General features: G+C 38.4%; 2 protein-coding genes across 6 annotated transcripts in view; both read right to left on the bottom strand.

The window, feature by feature from the left end:
- PRDM15 (PR/SET domain 15) overlaps positions 1–10,048 on the bottom strand; it is a 171,578-nt gene extending 161,530 nt beyond the window's left edge. For 3 of the 4 annotated variants that reach the window (XM_072614746.1, XM_072614747.1, XM_072614749.1), the window contains exon 1: positions 9,956–10,037. The gene's annotated coding sequence lies outside the window, so the exon portion shown is untranslated. Of the gene's footprint in view, positions 1–9,955 lie in introns of all 4 variants that reach the window. The other variant, XM_072614748.1, reaches the window with a different exon arrangement.
- Positions 10,049–15,845: 5,797 nt separating this feature from the next.
- Positions 15,846–16,976, bottom strand: part of C2CD2 (C2 calcium dependent domain containing 2) — a 155,155-nt gene continuing 154,024 nt past the window's right edge. For both annotated transcript variants that reach the window (XM_072614758.1, XM_072614762.1), the window contains exon 14: positions 15,846–16,218. In XM_072614758.1, coding sequence (XP_072470859.1) covers positions 16,207–16,218 — 12 coding nt within the window. In that variant the 3' untranslated portion in view covers positions 15,846–16,206. The remainder of the gene's footprint in view (positions 16,219–16,976) is intronic.

Raw genomic sequence — 16,976 nt, 5'->3', positions numbered from 1 at the left:
CACAACCTCAGAATTATTCTTGACTCTTGCCCCATGTCTAATCTGTTGCCAATATTGAATATTCCATTTCTATACCATTTCTTGAATCTATTCCAGTTCACACCCTAATGAAACTCTGCTGGATTATGACAACTGGTCTCCCTGCCTCCACTCTCCTCTCTCTAATCCATAGTCTGCAGTTGCCAAAATGACCTCCCTAAGGCACAGATCTGATTTTGTCACTTCCCTGCTCAAAAAACTTTCAGCAGCTCTTTGTTGCCTCTTGGATAAAATACAGATTCTTCTGTTTGTTTTTTAAAACTTTAAGAACCTCTCTTTCCAATTCAGTTTCACATTATTCCTTGCTAACACTGGCTTACTTGTTGGTTGAATCACCTCAGGTGATTCCTCCCCCCTATGTAGAGACCTGAGCCATCCCTACATACCCCCAATCCCCTTCCCATTTCTCTTGCTTTTCTCCACCTCTGTCCCCAGTAGTCTGGACTTCCATTCACATTTTAGCCCAAGCCTCACTTCTTACAAGAGACCTTTCCTGAATTTGCCAGTGGTGAGCCACACCCCCAGCCCTTCGCGGCTTCCACATTCTAAGGTGTATGGTAGATGCTCGGTGAACATTTATTGGTTGATGACTTTGTATACATTGTGAATTTCCTTTCGTTTGGATATTGTTGTAGTATGGATAGATTGTTTCCTTCCAGTAGAATGGAAACGCCCTTTTGTTTTCAGCATTCAGGTCCAGTGCTTAGCATAAGTGCTTGATACAGGAAGGGCTTAATAAATGTTTGCTGAAATGAACAATATGAAATGTCTTGAAAGACAGATTCAAAACAGATCACAGAGACTCTCAACTGGCAGACTGCAAAGCATGTTTTTTTCAGAAGGCAATATGGAATCCACCAAAGGTTTCTCTTTCTCTCTCTATAGATGTTTCTTTTAAAGTTACTCATGGTCTCCTTTGTTCCTCCAGATTGCCACTCACACTCACACTCAAAATGGTATTTGCCTTCCCAATCAATTGTCCTCTCTTTTCTTTCTGTGGAGAGATTCACCACTGTGGATTCAAGTGTTTCTATTCTCCTGGTTATTTCTTCGTAACAAGCTGTAAGTTCCGCTTTTAGGATTCTTACTTCTCTGATGAACTCTCTGGGCCTATCCCTCATCGGTTCCATGCTCCCTTGGGAATCCAACAGGGTCTTCTGCTCCCTCCGGTGTTGTTTCATTTTTTCTTTGTCTTGCCAGTAGAATTATTTGCGTAATTCCAAGTTACACACAAAGTATAAAGTGTGTGAAGCCTAAGGCTTCTTTTTTCTTACACTTCTCTTACTATTAGTGATCTGGGGCATTCTTTCATGTGATTCTTAATAGTCTGCAATTCTTAGTTTGAGAAATGTCTGTTCACAGCCTTTGGCCCTTTTTCTACTGCTGAATTTTTTTGGTCATATTTCTGTGGCTTATCTATATATTCTGAATACCAAACACTTAAGAGATATTTGATTAAAAGTTTCTTTTCCCAATTCGACCACCCACCCTCTCATCATAGATGCATTTTGTTTATACAGCTTTTTACTTTCTAGTAAAAAATAACTACTTTTGTAACTATCTCTATCCCTTGTGTACGTGGTCCTCTAGGTCTTCAAGTGCAGCCCTTTGACTAAATCCAAAAGTCACAGAACAAATCACTTTAATAAAAGGACAAACTTGGATTCAGTCTAAAGGCCACACTCAAGGATGGAGGCCAAGGCTGCAGGTTCCCTGCCCTTCCCCAGGCCCTTATCCATCCATCGGGCTACTTTTCTACCAGTACTAAGATTCCTTTGCAGTCTGGAAGTGCTATTCCCGTTTCATTCCTACTTTTTAAAAATAATTTCCATTCATATTCTAGATCTTTTGTTTGCACAAAATCAAATCTTATTTATTTATATAACCTAGATCTGTAAAATATCCTTTTGACTTATTGATATAACATTAAATCTATAAATTAACTTTGGTATTAGTTAGTTGTTCTTCAGTCATATCCAACTCTTTGTGACCCCTTTTGGAGTTTTCTTGGCAACGATACTACAGTGGTTTGCCATTTACCTCTCCAGTTCATTTTACAGATGAGGAAACTAAGGCAAACAGGGCTAAGTGAATTGCCTAGGGTCACACTAGTTAATTGTCTGAGAATGGATTTAAACTTGGGTCTTATTGATTCTAGACACGACCACATTTTTATTCTTTCAGTTATTTAATCTTTTTTCTTTATTTCTCTAAGAAGCATTTTGTAATTTAACATGTGTAAAATGACTCCAATATATTCTATACATTTTATAGTTACTTTGGGCTCCTTTTACTACTGTGCCTCTTGAATTTCGTAATTACATAGAAATACTGATTTCTGAGGGTTTATTTTGTAGGCTACAGCTTTACAGAAGCTACTATCTTAATTAGTATCTTGGCTTGGCTGATTCCCTGGGATTTCCCTAAGCAAATCATCATATCAGCCCCAGAAAGTTTTGTGTCCACTTTACCAATCTTTCCACTTTTTCTCTTATTTTAACTTTACTGAGATTTATTTCTGTAGTTCTTAGAAAATTTTCTGGTACTAAGATTTGATTTTAAATACAGGCTTATTATATTCAAAGAAGATCCCTCTATACCTATACCTTGTAGGGATTTTTAACAAATATGTGTTGTATTTTGTTAAAGGATTTTCTGAATAGACTGAGATAATCTTGGATTTGGACATTTCTCTTATGTATAAGATTATACTGTTTTCCCAATATTAAACCATTTTTGTACCACTCCCATAAATTCGCCCTGCTCATGATGATTTCTTCAGCAAACTATGGTAGTCTGTTTAAAGGATTTTATTTAACTTTTTAATCAATATTCATTAATATTGGTCTACAGTTCTCTTTCTTTGCCTTATCCTTTCTTGGTTAAGGAATTAAAACAATATTTTTCTCATGAAAAGTTTTTGATAAGAGAGCTTTCTCGGTATTTGAGAATATTTGTAAAGTGTTTGCATTAATTGTTCTTTAAAAGTTTGATGGAATTCTCCTATGTATCAATCAGGAACAGTTATTTTCTTCAGTAGTTCCTTTACAATTATTTTTATTTCCTTTTCTGAAATTGGATTTGTTCTAGGAATTTTATGGATTTTTAAGGTAATCTTTTTTTGTTTTGTTTACATGTAATTTTGCTTTTGTTTTGAGGTTATTTTGTGTATAATTTTGCATGGTAGGTTCTGATAATTCTTTTTATTTCTTTTAGTTTTGTTGTGATTTTACCCAGTTCATTTCTTATTTTGCTGATTTTGCTTTTCTGTCCTTTTTCTTAAAATAGGTTAGCTACAACTTTTTCAATTTTGTTACACTTTTCAAAGAACTAGTTCTCCAATCTATCTATTTCTCCTCTAATTCTCAAAATTTTATCTTTTGGGTTAACTTGTTGGGGTTACATATTTTAATGCATATTCAATTCATTATTCTTCTTTTCCTATTTTGTTAATACATATTTATAGGGATATAATCCCTGCCCCCAATTGCTTCACCTGCATCTGAGTTTTGTTATGTTGCCTCATCACTCACATTGTATAATGCTGTTTTTATGATTTGTTCTTTGACCTACTTGTTATTTAAGATTTCATTATTAAGTCTCCATTGTTCCATTTTTGGTTATATATCCCTAGTGCCAATGCCTCACAATTTCTTTGTCTATTGTATTTCTACCTGGTCCGTAATTTTATTGGTATAGTGAACTCCCAGTGTGTATCAGCCACCCTCTGCAAGTAGTCATCTTAGAGAGTTGCCTGGCAACATACAGCCAACTTGTCACAGAAGCTGAGGGTTTCAAGGCTGACCTTCTATCCACCATGCATTTAATAAATGCTTACTGAATTGATTATCGGTTTTCATCAGTTAAAAAAACATTTGGACTCTACTAGATTCTTGATGAAATGCCAATGCCCTTGTCCTGAGTATTTATGGACATATGGGTCTGAATTCTTAGACTTGGCCTTTAAAGGGGCAATAGACACAAATTGTGAAGAAACACACAGAGAGGAAAGATAAAAGATGTAAAAAGTAAGACTATACAAACAGATTTGTGTGTGTGTGTGTGTGTGTGTGTCTGTGTGTGTGTGTGCGCACGTGTAATGTGAAGAGAGAAAAAGAAAGACAACTTTATGTGAACAATAAATACTACTAGAGGAGCCTCTCAGGCCCAGGGGTGGTACCGGTGATGGAAAAGGGGTGAAGAAGATCTTGAGTGAAGGTAGCTAAATTCTGATTTTGCGAGAAGAAATGATTGAGGACTTAGTTTAAATAATTATTTAAAGGAATTCTCTCTAAAGTTATGTAAACACAGAGTTTAGGGTCCAGGGCACAGGACACATCACTTTAGAAAGTGGCCCTTATACTTAAGAAGAAGAAGTAAAAATGACTTTCTGGACTTTACCAAAAAATATACAAAAGAAATCCTGTGCCAGAAGCATGCAGCTTAAAAGGCTCTCAGAATTAGCTCTTCATAAATCAATGCAAACAAGTCAATAAAGGAAAAATTTTTTTTTTTTTTTACAAAATCTCTAAACAGAAAAATTGTAGATGAATGGGAATGATCATGCATGGTGCTTCTACCAAAAAAAAGGCAAAGAAAGAGAACAGTAGCAATTGCTAACTCATATAATTATTTTATCATTTCAATATTTTTATTAAAATTATCAGAAAGGAATATTCTTGATGAAAAAATGGAAAAAGGAATAGACTTTTGCAAATTTTTTTTATAATAGTTATCTTTTCAGGCAGACACTTGAGAGCATATTGACTGAAAGCAATATAGAAAACAAAATTCTATTGTGACCACTGTTTATTGATTTTTAAAAGCAACTTGCAGCTTTTGAAGGCTCTCTTCAAATAATTTCTTATTAAAAAATACAAAGTATATATCAAAATTATAAGACTGACATATATAACCTCAGAGATAATTTTAATAATCCAGAATATTAGCATCAAGCAAGGTGTAAAAGCTGCAGACCAGGACTAAGATGATGATAATAGTGATAAAATTAACAATTGACAATTATAATAATACTTTTGACTCTTCACATCATTATCTTCAGCTGCACTCTGCTGATATGATGCTATCCAGTGGGAAAAAAACCATACTTTAAAGGGAAAGTCAAGGGGAACTCCCCCTTTTCTAGTCATGATTCCCCAGAGAAAGGCCTCTTTAGCCTTTCTGTTTCTGTTCCATTCCAAGCACAGGGGTAGGTAGTGAGGGGAATACTTGATCTTGGGAGTTTCGATGGCTGGAAAAAATCAGCCACTAGAATCCAGAAGTTATGAACCAGGCCAGGTTTTGTAGCCAGCTCAGAAATGATGCCACAAAGAGCAAGGAGTGATTAATAATATAGTGAGGTCACTGGGAGTAACATTTAAGACCTCTGCCTAGCAGAACTCATCTGGATGTGATGCCTTTGGATGTATATTTGGTGGAACCAATGCTGTATAGGAACTGAGCTACATTCTGAGCTTTATCTTTCCCCCCACTCCTCACCTCTGAAGACCAATGAGCCATATGGGGAGATTATACCCTCGATTATTAGGGAGAAATATTTGTATGCTTGTTCTAGGCATATTTCTGAAGTGAATATTTCTTTGTAAAAGACAAACTGAGATAGATCTCTGTAAGTATATGTATATGACACATATACATATGTATGCATATACGAAAAACACTTCACAAAAATCTCATTTGATTTTTATCACAACTCTGTAGAGCACAAATTACAAATACTGTCTCAATTTTACAGATAAGGAAATTGAGGCTCAGAGTAGTTACGCGATTTGTCCATGATTATACAATTTATATCAATAGCAAGATTACAACTCAAGTTTTTGAGTCCAGCACTCTCTCTGCTATATGATACTGTTTCTCATGGACGATGCTTGTCAATTTCATAGATGTCCAGCAAAAGTACAAATGAATTCTCTGAATACAAGGTTTTTATTTACAAATTGACTTTATACATCAAGCCCCATATTACAAAATTTTCCTTAGAGAGAACCAGAGCCATGTGAAAGAGACTGGACTAATAAGCCACAATTGAGAACAAAATAAATGAAAATCATATACTGACTGTATTCCTGAAGGGGGCCATGACATCAAGATGACGACATGACTTGCACTTGACTTTAATTTGAGGGAGGGAGGGCTGTGCAAGGTCACCAGCCTTACTTTCTCCTCCAGAGCCATCTGGGTCCAGTAGCCTTATATTCATCAGGCCAACTGGAGATGGCCCAAGATGCAATATATGACCTTGGTCATTTTAGACTAAGGTTTTTTAGCTTCTCACTTTGAATGAGATACACCCATTCAATCAACAGGCCTCTGTGTAGTTTGGTGAACGGTCCATAAAGTCAGTAAAACAATATTTCTACAGGCATCAGCATTGCAGATGGACAGTAGATGACCCAATATTGAGTAATGAGAAATGGTCACGCTACTTCAAATTTGAGAAATCATACAGTACTTAAAATGATCCCAAATAATTTGGTACCACAAAATTCCATATATTTAACATTACTATTTTCCTAGCGAAGATACAGCTAGAATGATAGAACAACATAATCTCAGAAAGAACTGAAAGATTCATAGAAAGTACAAAAGAGACTGTAGCAGTATAGTGGAAAGAATATTGAATTTGTGATCAAAAAGACCTGAACTCTAAAACCTAAAGTTCAAAAAATGAACTTTAACAAAACACATTATTTGAATACACTTATGACTAGAAAAAGGGTAAATAAAAGAGAAACAACACATAGAAAGCCAGAAATGCAATAGACTTGTATTTCAATAAACTGAAAGACCAAAGCAAGGGTTCAATTCTATTAGATAAATCCTTCATTGGAGATTTGTGGGTAAGCATGAGCAAGAGTTGAAAAGGAGGGAATAATATGGAGGGAGGGGTTTTGATCCCTCATTCAGATGCAATCACAGATGCTTAGAAATATAAGGATATATGAGAAGTTACATATATACATTTATAAGATTCCAGATGTATAAAATAAGAATAAAATAATCTTCATATAAAGTCCCATAACTGCATAAAAGATAAGTGCTATGCTGTCAGTGACATAAAACATTTGTCCTAAATATTTAGGAATCTTAAGGTATTTGCATTAAAATTACTAACATTACTAGTAATGTACATACACATTACTCTTAATTTGCTAATACTATTCATAAAAATTCACAATAAGCAAATTTCACAGGAGGGGGGGGTTCTAAAATTTTATATGTAGCACAAAAAAACTTTACCTCTGAAAAAGGCTGTAAGCTCCTTTCTTTAATCTTATGCCCAGAGAGTACATATTGAAACAAAAAATATCAATTTATACTTTGATAAGCTTTATAGCTTTCAAAGTAATAGCTACATTAAATTATTTAACCCTCACAATAACCCAAATAAAACAGAAGGTAGGTTTTATATCTTCTTTCTACATCCATTTCTATAGATGAGGGAACTGAGGTCTTAAATGCTAAGTAACTTATCTCTAAGATCACACAGGTAGTAGAGGCATTCCCCAAGTCTTCTGCCACTAACTTCAGTACAGCTTTTCCTCTTCCTAAGATGACATATCCTAGGAATTCCTTCTCAAAGAATGTAGTTAAATTCTAATATAACTGAATCTGAAAGCTGCCTAAGTGTTCCTCCTAATTCTAACATTAAACGATATATTATTATTTGCATTTCTGTGGCAACCATTTCCCCAAATTAGAATTAAGTATATCAAAAAGCAAACAAAATGTTTTATCTGCATATTTTTTCTTCAAAAATCTATGCTACAACTTCACACTTTATTAATCACCACAATGGAATGAAGTCACCAAGGAAAGAGATGCAAGGGAACAGATCCACCAAGGTAGGACAAATATTCATTTGTGAAACTGCAGCAGAAAAAAATAATCATTTGAAATCAAAACAGTAAAAATGGTCAATGGTCATACCATACTGTGGGTCCATGAGAAAAACACCACACGAACAAATTTGTCCTTTAAATTTTAATACAAAATCAAATTAATATGAAAATACTTAATATTTAATTAAATTTTTAAATAGAAATTTTAAAAGATCAAATATAAAAGATAATTTTAATCTTTATTGTAATAGCAAACCCAAAGCTAAGCTGAAAGTCTACACACCTAACTGGTTTATTTGAAACTGTGGATATGGATGCTAAAGCAGATGCGGAGAAAATATAAATTATTATGCTATTATTAATAATGTATGGACATAGTATATATAATATATATAATAATATACGGATATAACAACACTGCTACTAAGTATCTGAAGCTGAATTTGAGTCCAGGTCTTCCTGACCCCAAGTCCAATGCTCTACCCACTATGTCAATTTCTCTTCTACTAGAATGAAATGTCTTAGGAATCACATTTGTTCCAACTTTGTATGAGGAAATGACAATCCATTAGGAAGGGCAGTGAAGGTCCAGATTGGGTAATATTATTATGAAAATTGTTAATATTCATATGTAAAATATAATTATTGTATATGATAACAATATTAATATTATTGTGTACGATGTAATATTAGTATTATTGGGTAAAATAATGTAATAATGATGTATAAACGACCACAAAATTAAGGAAAGGACCTGCCAATGACAATCCTTGGGTGCATCGTTCCATAGAGTATTGGGGCAGAATTTTGCTTTCCACCTAGCAGCTCATCCCAAGTGCACATCACTTGAGGAGCTGAGAATCACAGCGCCCTCTAGGAAGGTAAGACTAGCACCTTTAACACCTTGGCCTCAGGAAAAAAAAACAGCAGGTAGGAACTGATTCAAAAAACTTAGGAACTCATCCTTAAATCACTGTCACATTTGCATGACAATGGAAATCTCGTGGACTTATACGTGGGAAGCTACTCCACACATAAACACAAAAGCTTTATATTCCATTTCTTTACCTCCCCACCAAAAATGGCTCTCATATAAAAGGATTTTTTTTTGGGGGGGGGGGGGGGGGCGAAGGAGGGAAGGCTGAATGCTTCATCCAGACTTCTCCCAGCAGGTACACGCGCCTCTAAAATGCGGGTGGGCACAGAAAGGGGAAATCTCTTCCAGATTTCAATCCAGAGCTCTCCACCCATTAAGTTCTTCCAGGGCCTTACAAAAGAGCCCATTTACACCAGTGCACAGTGGGGGGTAGAAGCTAAGACAGCCCGGAGGCGCCGGAGAACGAGCCCCGCGAGCTGACAGCCAGCCTCGGGGCTTCTCCGTGCCTCCTCCCCGAGTGACCCTCCTGCACAGAAGGCAGCGGTGGAAGCCGGAGCCCTGGCGGAGCGTGGCACCGGCACTGCCACCGGCACTGCCACACCCTCCCCGCGGCACCCCTTTTCTCCCACCCTCTCCGATGGATCTGGACCTGTTAGGGCTCCGCTAAGCCCCCGGACCAGGCAGCAATCCAGGGGCGCCGCATAAAGGCTCCCGCCGCTCCCAGCCCGGCTCCGTCAGCCAGGCCGACCAGCCAGCCCCCGGCAGCTTTTTTTTTAAAGCTGCTTCCCGTTGCAAGCCTAAGCAGGGCGCCGCGGCGCCGCTGTGCACACGGCGCCAGGCAGGGCAATCCAGGAGTTACTCTGCTGAAATCCAGCCGGGTTTTGACTCCGATCTCCAACTGTTCCCCTTCAACTCGGAGAATGTAACAAAGAACAGTCGGCATGGCGGATGGACTGGGGACCGTGTGTGGAGTGCAAGTCAACCCCGTGGGGCTGGAGAGAAGGAGGGGAGGGAGGGAGGATTCCCTCCCCTCCCTCTAATGTGGGCCCCTGGGGACACTCGGCTGCTCACTGGGGGTGCCGGTGAACGGGGCAAGGATAGGGGTGCGCGGGGCTGGAGGGAGCAGCGCGTGCAGGGGGTGGTCGGGGGGCGGGAGGGGGGGGGGGTTACCTGCCTTTGGAATGTGCAGACCGGGATCGGATCCGGACTCCAGGTTGCGATCCGCTCCGGAAACTACGCAGCACCGGAAACCGAGAGGGCGGAAAAGGCATCTTGGGAGTTGTAGTACGCTATGATTGGCTCGCCTGGATCAGTTACACAGCTCTCGGACACCCGGATCCAGTCTCTTCCCAAGTTGTTCTCGGAACGGGGTTGCCGGAGTTGTGGAGCCAGGGCTGTGTATGGGGGCGGGGTGGGGGAGGTGGGCTTAGGCTCTTCACTTTAGAGGGACCCAGAAGAGCTCGTGCTTCCGGGGCCCGTAGCGGTCTCTTCATGCTTCTTGGGGCAGGTGTGTCCTGCAAATTACTCTCACCTGCTCAGGCGGAGAGGTCACGTGGGCTCTCCATCTCCCCTACCCCCCACGTGAGATCCCCGTCTCTCTCCTCCTCTCCCCCATTCCCTCGGTCCTTCCCTCCCCATCCCCCTCCTTCATTCAGGACGGGGACGTACAGAGGGGTCCCCCCTTCTCCCTGCCCCTAACTGGCAGCCCTGCTGTCCCTGGGCCTCTCAATGGGTCCATGAAGGAAAATAAGACAAATTCCCCTTTCCTGTTAAATTAACGCAGTCCTCTGGTTCTAGTGTTGGAAGGGAAGATGGGCGACCCGGTGGTGACCATAAGGTGAACTTGGCTTCCTGGCTCTGATGTAGGGAGTTAGGTCATCCTTTAATGTTTCACTTAGTTTCAGAAATTGACCATATCCTTTGTCTATTTCTCTGGAGGGGAAAGTGACAGTAACCTTAGAGCGGGGCGTTCATGGTTTAAAACAATCACAGTCCAGTCACGAACCTAATTGGTTGTGCCTGTGTTCTTCCAAAATGCAGTGCCCCAAAGGTTGGGGTGCAGTGGTGCACCCAGACTTTGGGAAATGCGTGATTTCAAGTAGACTTCAAAGTAAGACTGAAAATACTTTGTAAGTGAAACGATTTCATCAAAAATGTGTGTCTTAAACATCATTTTTCTAAGTAATAAGTTTTCTCAAATTTTGAATGGCAAGGAAAAAAGACAAAAATAGAGCAAAGTATAAATAGGAAGTGCAAACATTGTTTTATAAACTAAAATGCTGAATCCTGAACTCAGAATTTTAAAAAACTATTATTTTAAGATATTTTAGGATATTTATTTTAGGATATTTTAGACTGAAGTGGCTTATTTGTAAGTGAAGGTTTAACTGGAAGGTGTTTTAAAGTGACAAGACAATAAATAACGGGGGAGCTAAAGACATTCTCAGGGATAATTTATTTTTAATGAGTTTTGACATCTATCTTTTAGTCAGCAAGCATTTAAGTGCCTGCTATGTGCCAAGCACTTCGCTAATCCCCAGGGAAGGAGCTCACAGTCTGAGAGGAGACAACATGAAAACATCTATATATCAATAAAAAATATATAATATATATGAAATAAATGGTAGACAATCACAGAGATAAGGCCCTATCAAAAAGAATCAGGAAAGGCCATTTCCAAAACACTGGTTTTAGTTGCTACTTGAAGGAAGCCAAGAGGCAGAAGGAGGAAGAATATTCCAGGCATAAGGAACAGCTAGTGAAAAGGCAAGGAGTTGAGAGATGGGAGTGTCTTCCATGAAGAACAGCAAGGAGGTCAGTGCTAAGTCAAGTCAGCAGGCCTTTATTAAGTACCTATTATGTGCTAGGCACACTGCTAAGCACTGGATGGCAGAGCCCATGAAGAAGAGTAAGGTGTAAGAATCCTGGAAAGGGCGAAAGGGATCCGTTTCTAAAGGGATTTAAAAGCCAAACAGAGAAGTTTATATTCAGTCATGGAGGTAATAGAGAGCCAAGGGAGTTTACTGTGCTTTAGAAAGATTGCTTTGATAGCTGAGTGTAGCTAAGAGAGATTTGAGTCTAGGAGGCCAACCGAAAAGGCTAGTAGTCCAGGTATGAGGTAATAAGGGCCTGCAGGAAACTAGAAGCAGTGTCAGATGAGAGAAGGGGGTGCAAAGGAGAGATATTACAAAAGGTAGAGTCAACAGGCCTGGGCAACAAATTGGACATGGAAAATGAGAAAGACCAAAGAGTTGTGGATGACACCTAGGCTGAGAACTTTGCTTTCTGAGAGGATGATAGTGCCAAGGACAGTTATAAAGAAGCTAAGAAGAGCCTGAGGGTTTGGAGGGAAAGGTAATTCATTTTTAGACATGGTGAGTTTTAAGATGTCCGCAGGATATCCATTTTCAGCATTTTCATCATTAGGCAGCTAGAGATACAAGACCAGAGGTCTAGAGAGGGTAGGACTGGATAAGTAAAGAGACTGAGGAGTGGTCAGATGGGAGGAGAACCGGAATAGAGCAGTGTTATGAAAACCTAGAATATCAGAGAGGAGAGAGTGATTAACTGTCAGAAACTGCAGAGAAGTCAAAAAGGATAACTGGAGAAAAGGCCAGTAGATTTAGCAATTAAGACATCACTGAGAATTTTGGACACAGCAGTTTTGGTTGAATTACAATGATAAATTTTATCAATTAAATCAATTATGAAAATTTGTAGAATATATAAGAAGATTTTGTTAAGAGAATATGGGATATTTCATCCTCTTCATTACATACTTTAAAAAAATTTATTGACAGCTTGTTTTCACATCAAATTTTCTCCCAAATCCCTTCCCTTCCCTCTCCTACCCTGAAGGTTGTAACATAATATTTTTAAAGAAAAGAAGAGAAAAATCAGCAAAAGTCTGAAAAATATGTGCAGCGTACTGCACCTAGTATCTCCCACCTTTTCAAAGGAGTGAGATGGGAGTATTTTGTCATATCTCTTCTTTGGGACCAAGCTTTGTTTTGTTTTGTTTTTGACACTATCAGAACTTCTGGGCCATGTCACCAAGGACTAGTCATTTCCTCTGAACCTCACAACCTCTCAAACCTCTCCCAAATAGGTATTATATGCAAGACCTAAAGCAATCAGTTTTCTCCACTGTCTCAGACATCTGTATCAGTAAGCACCCCAACATACACAGGGGGGCTTGCTATCACAAGTTCTTAGATCTGCATTCGTAAAAGGAAAGGCAGCTTTTGAGGGGCTAACAACCACTTTAACCAAGCACATATATCATTTACCTACTTCAGGGGAGTGAGCACCCTGAACTTCAAGGAAAATATAGAGAAATCAAAGATCAACAGGCATGGCTTTCTCTGCCTGAATTCAACAGACAGGTCCAACCATCTGACCAGAGTTACCAGAGTGGGAAGCACAGACATCTGGATTTTCGAGGGGGAGGAGGGGGAAAGAGAGTAGGGTGCTCCTTAGGGGCTTCCCAGAGTCCTCTTCTGGCCAAACAAACACTTCCAGTCAGTAAGCCCGAAAGTAAAACCTCAACTCAGAGTATTCATACCTTTTTTAGAGCTAGAGGGCACCACAACCCTTGAGAACCAATGCCTCATTAACAAAAGGCATGGGCCTTCCCACAGACTGGGCAGGCTCATTAATGGATGGGGAAGATCTTTAATAACATATACTGTTTCTAGTTAAAGAAACTCTTGTTTCTGTACTTTATTCCTCATAAAGACTTTCTGATTGATAAAGGCAAGATTCAATCAGAGGCACTTGATTATACTAAAACAAAAACAACAAAAGATCCTATTTTGCTATCACGATATCAAAAACCCAGTGAACTAACATAATACCCAACTTTTAACAGAATCACTCAGCACCACTTTTCCCACTGCCACAGTGATATGGCTTTAGGGTTGCACAAACAGGTCAGGGCTTGCAATAGGAACCCTTCCACTCACCCACCCATCTAGTGCTTTAGAGATCTCAGGGAGAAATCTACGTAGACTGAGACAGAAGCAAGAAGCATGATATCACTGTGCAGCGATACCCCTCTGCCATCGCAACAGTACTCAGTCAGAGACCTGAGGAGTAGAGGGAACTCGGGCCATACGTATATGTGTGGCCATGTGGCACACCACTATACCAGAAGGAAAGATTCCATTATCCGGAAAGGTCCAGTTTCTCCCCGCCATTACTTGGGACAGAGAGCAAACTGGTGAACCAGCAATTGCCTAGCATGGGAAGACACTGACAACCGCTTTGTGATCTTGCCCCCATCCAGAGGGAAGGAATCAGAGAGCAACAGGGGAAATAAAGAAAAAAGGTTGAAATTATCAAGGATCTCAAGAGGAATAAAGCTGAAAGAGTAGCAGAATTTATGACCTGACTTGCAAAAATAACTGGAGGAATAGAAAAAAGTTAAATCCACTGTGGTAAGTTTCACCAAAGAAACAATGGGAAATAACTGAATGGGAATATAAATAATTTGAAGAAAAGGACAATCTGGAGGAAGAAGCATAAAGCAGTAACTATAAAAGAAATTATGATTTCTATACAAGTAAAACATTGATCTCAGAAGACAGTATGTGTTAGAGACAACTCAACATCCCCCAGAAGAACATGACAAGTCAAAAAACCTGAACACAAGAAAATTGTCTGGAACTTCTGAACACAGAAAACAAAGAACCAATTGAAAGAATCAATAGACTGCCTCCAGAAAAACAGTCAGTCCCAAAACAAACAATTTATGCTGCCAGCTCCAAAACGTATAGTGGTTAAATGTAACTTAACATACAGTTTCACTGACAACAAATTCTGTAATTGAACAGGAAAAAGACCTTCAAGTAAAAAGAAAAGGACATTCAAACAACATGAGATTATTCTGAACCCACCAGAAACCCCAGAAAGGAAAGGAATAATAATGTGTGCAAAGGAACTCTATGCAATTCCAAGTGACTTGCCTCACAAATCTAAGCCTAATCATTAATGAAAAATGGTGGATATTCAATTAAAGAGGTAGGCAAAACATTCTTATAAAGAAAACCAGACCTAAAGAAATTGGTAGTCTCTCAAACACCCCAGACAATAAATATAAGAAGGGTAAACCAATAAAACAACCAAGGAAAACAACAAAATAGAGACATGAATGACAATAAGAGATTTTAAGAGTTGTTATTTTTAAATAAATGAACACAAGGTGTTTGTTTGTGTTTGCCCTTCATTCTTGAAGAGGACCATGACACCAAGATGATGACATGACTTGCAGTTGACTTTGATTTGAGTGACGGAGGGCTGTGCAAGGTCACCAGTCTCATTTTTGTCTCCAGTATACAAGGTGACGTGGGTAAAAGCAGAAGTCAAATAGAAATAATGGTGGAGACTAGGTTTCAGAGATCCAAGGGAGAAATTTCCTTAGGCTGAGACAGCAGCAAGAAACATGGTGTCACTATGCAGCAACATCCCTCTATGTCCTCTAGGCTGGAAATGCAGATGCTGCTCACTGACTTGATGCCACTACTAATGAATAAATAAATAAAATAAGATTTTGACCTATTATATTTCTGACCTGGGCTGGTGCACTGCTGTTTGTAGCCTATTTGCATTTCCCCCTCTTCTTCATAGTAGACATGACCAAAACAGTATTATTTATGGATCCAATTTTTTTCTTTTTTCTCTTTTCAAGTTTTCTTAGCCAATAAGGAAATTATTAATGAAATGCTACAGTGGCCATATTAGCTTTTTGTGTAGCTGAGAAAAATGTAAACACTAATTTTTAAAAATATTTCACATTTGCAAGTATCCTCAAAATAAAGTTAGAAAATGATTAGCATATTATATGCCTATGATAAGTAACTGCAAAGCTTATCAAGTAATATGGATAACATCAAAGAAAAATATTCTTGTATATTTTTGAGGTTCATTTTACATTCTCATTGTATTCTATTTTTATTTCCAAAATATATCTCAGCCTTTTTTTCTAGATACCCTCAGGGCCTATTTTAATATGTCAATCTGAAAAAACAAATATTAAGCCCTCTAAACAAAATGTCAAATAGTCAAAGAGCTTTCCTTTTATTATGAGGTTCAGAGACCTAGCAAATAGTATTTCAAAGTATACACTTGTCTGTCTATGTTCATATCTTTTAATATTGCTTTACAAATAATCAATAAGTTGATATGCATTTATATAAGACAACACAGAGCTTTATAAAGAGGGATCCACTGAGAAGATGTTCAATTTTATTCTTGCTCCTTTACACGGAAAGCAGATTCTTATTAAAAGTTCTTGTTATCCTTGTTGATTTTCTGTGAATTTCATCAGGCTGCTGCAAGAACATAATATAAGCTCATTATGTGACTGGCTCATTCCAAGACCTTTCTGATGCTGCCATGGATGGAAGAAGACTTTTGCTCCCTTTCTTAAAATTCTACCTGAAACAGCAAAAAGTGTTTTTATTCATGTGTCCAATGAGACAAACTTAACATATGAATCTCTTTTTTAATGGAAACTGCAAAATGAAATAAAATAGCTTTAAAGAAAAGATTAGTATGTCTCTGAATTTACTACTTACCTATATGCATGTGTTCTGGGATAGGTTTAACTTAGGCCAGTCCTCCTTTAGCTTAAGTATGATATTGGAACAAAAAGAGATACTTGTAATTTATTTAACAAAGGGAAATTTAATTAGCCATAGCCAGGGAAGAATATTCAACAAGTATATGCATTAAAGACAACTTGAGATTTTTCAGCTGAGCAAAGCTCCCTTGCCTCTGACTGGTCAAGCAGATAAGAATAAGCTACTCCTGGCTGTTTTTTCACTCAAAAGACTAAGTTATGTCAACAATCTAGGCCTTTATCCTTCTAAGCCAAATGTCTGCCAAATTGTTTTAATACCTATTAAGGAAAAATTTGCCCATCTTGCATGGGAGCAGAGGGTTAGGAGATTGCTCTGACCATACTATAGAACCACTTCTGGTATTTGAGATGCAGAAAGGAAAAAAGGAAAACAATAATCTTGAGATATCATTGTTAAGTGTTTCTTTTTTAATTTTGCATCTGTAAAGTAAATGTTAGTGTGTGTATATGATTGTGTGTGTGTGTGTTTGTGTGTGTATTCTGCCTTCAGAGTATTTCCAGCTGTAGTACCAATAGCAGTAGCAAGTATTCCCCACCTTACTAGATTTAAATG

Source organism: Notamacropus eugenii, chromosome 5 (genome assembly GCF_028372415.1).
Source record: "Notamacropus eugenii isolate mMacEug1 chromosome 5, mMacEug1.pri_v2, whole genome shotgun sequence".
Classification (NCBI taxonomy): Eukaryota; Metazoa; Chordata; class Mammalia; order Diprotodontia; family Macropodidae; genus Notamacropus; species Notamacropus eugenii.
The sequence above is the reverse complement of the archived record's forward strand: the minus strand, read 5'-3'. Positions and strand labels throughout refer to the sequence as shown.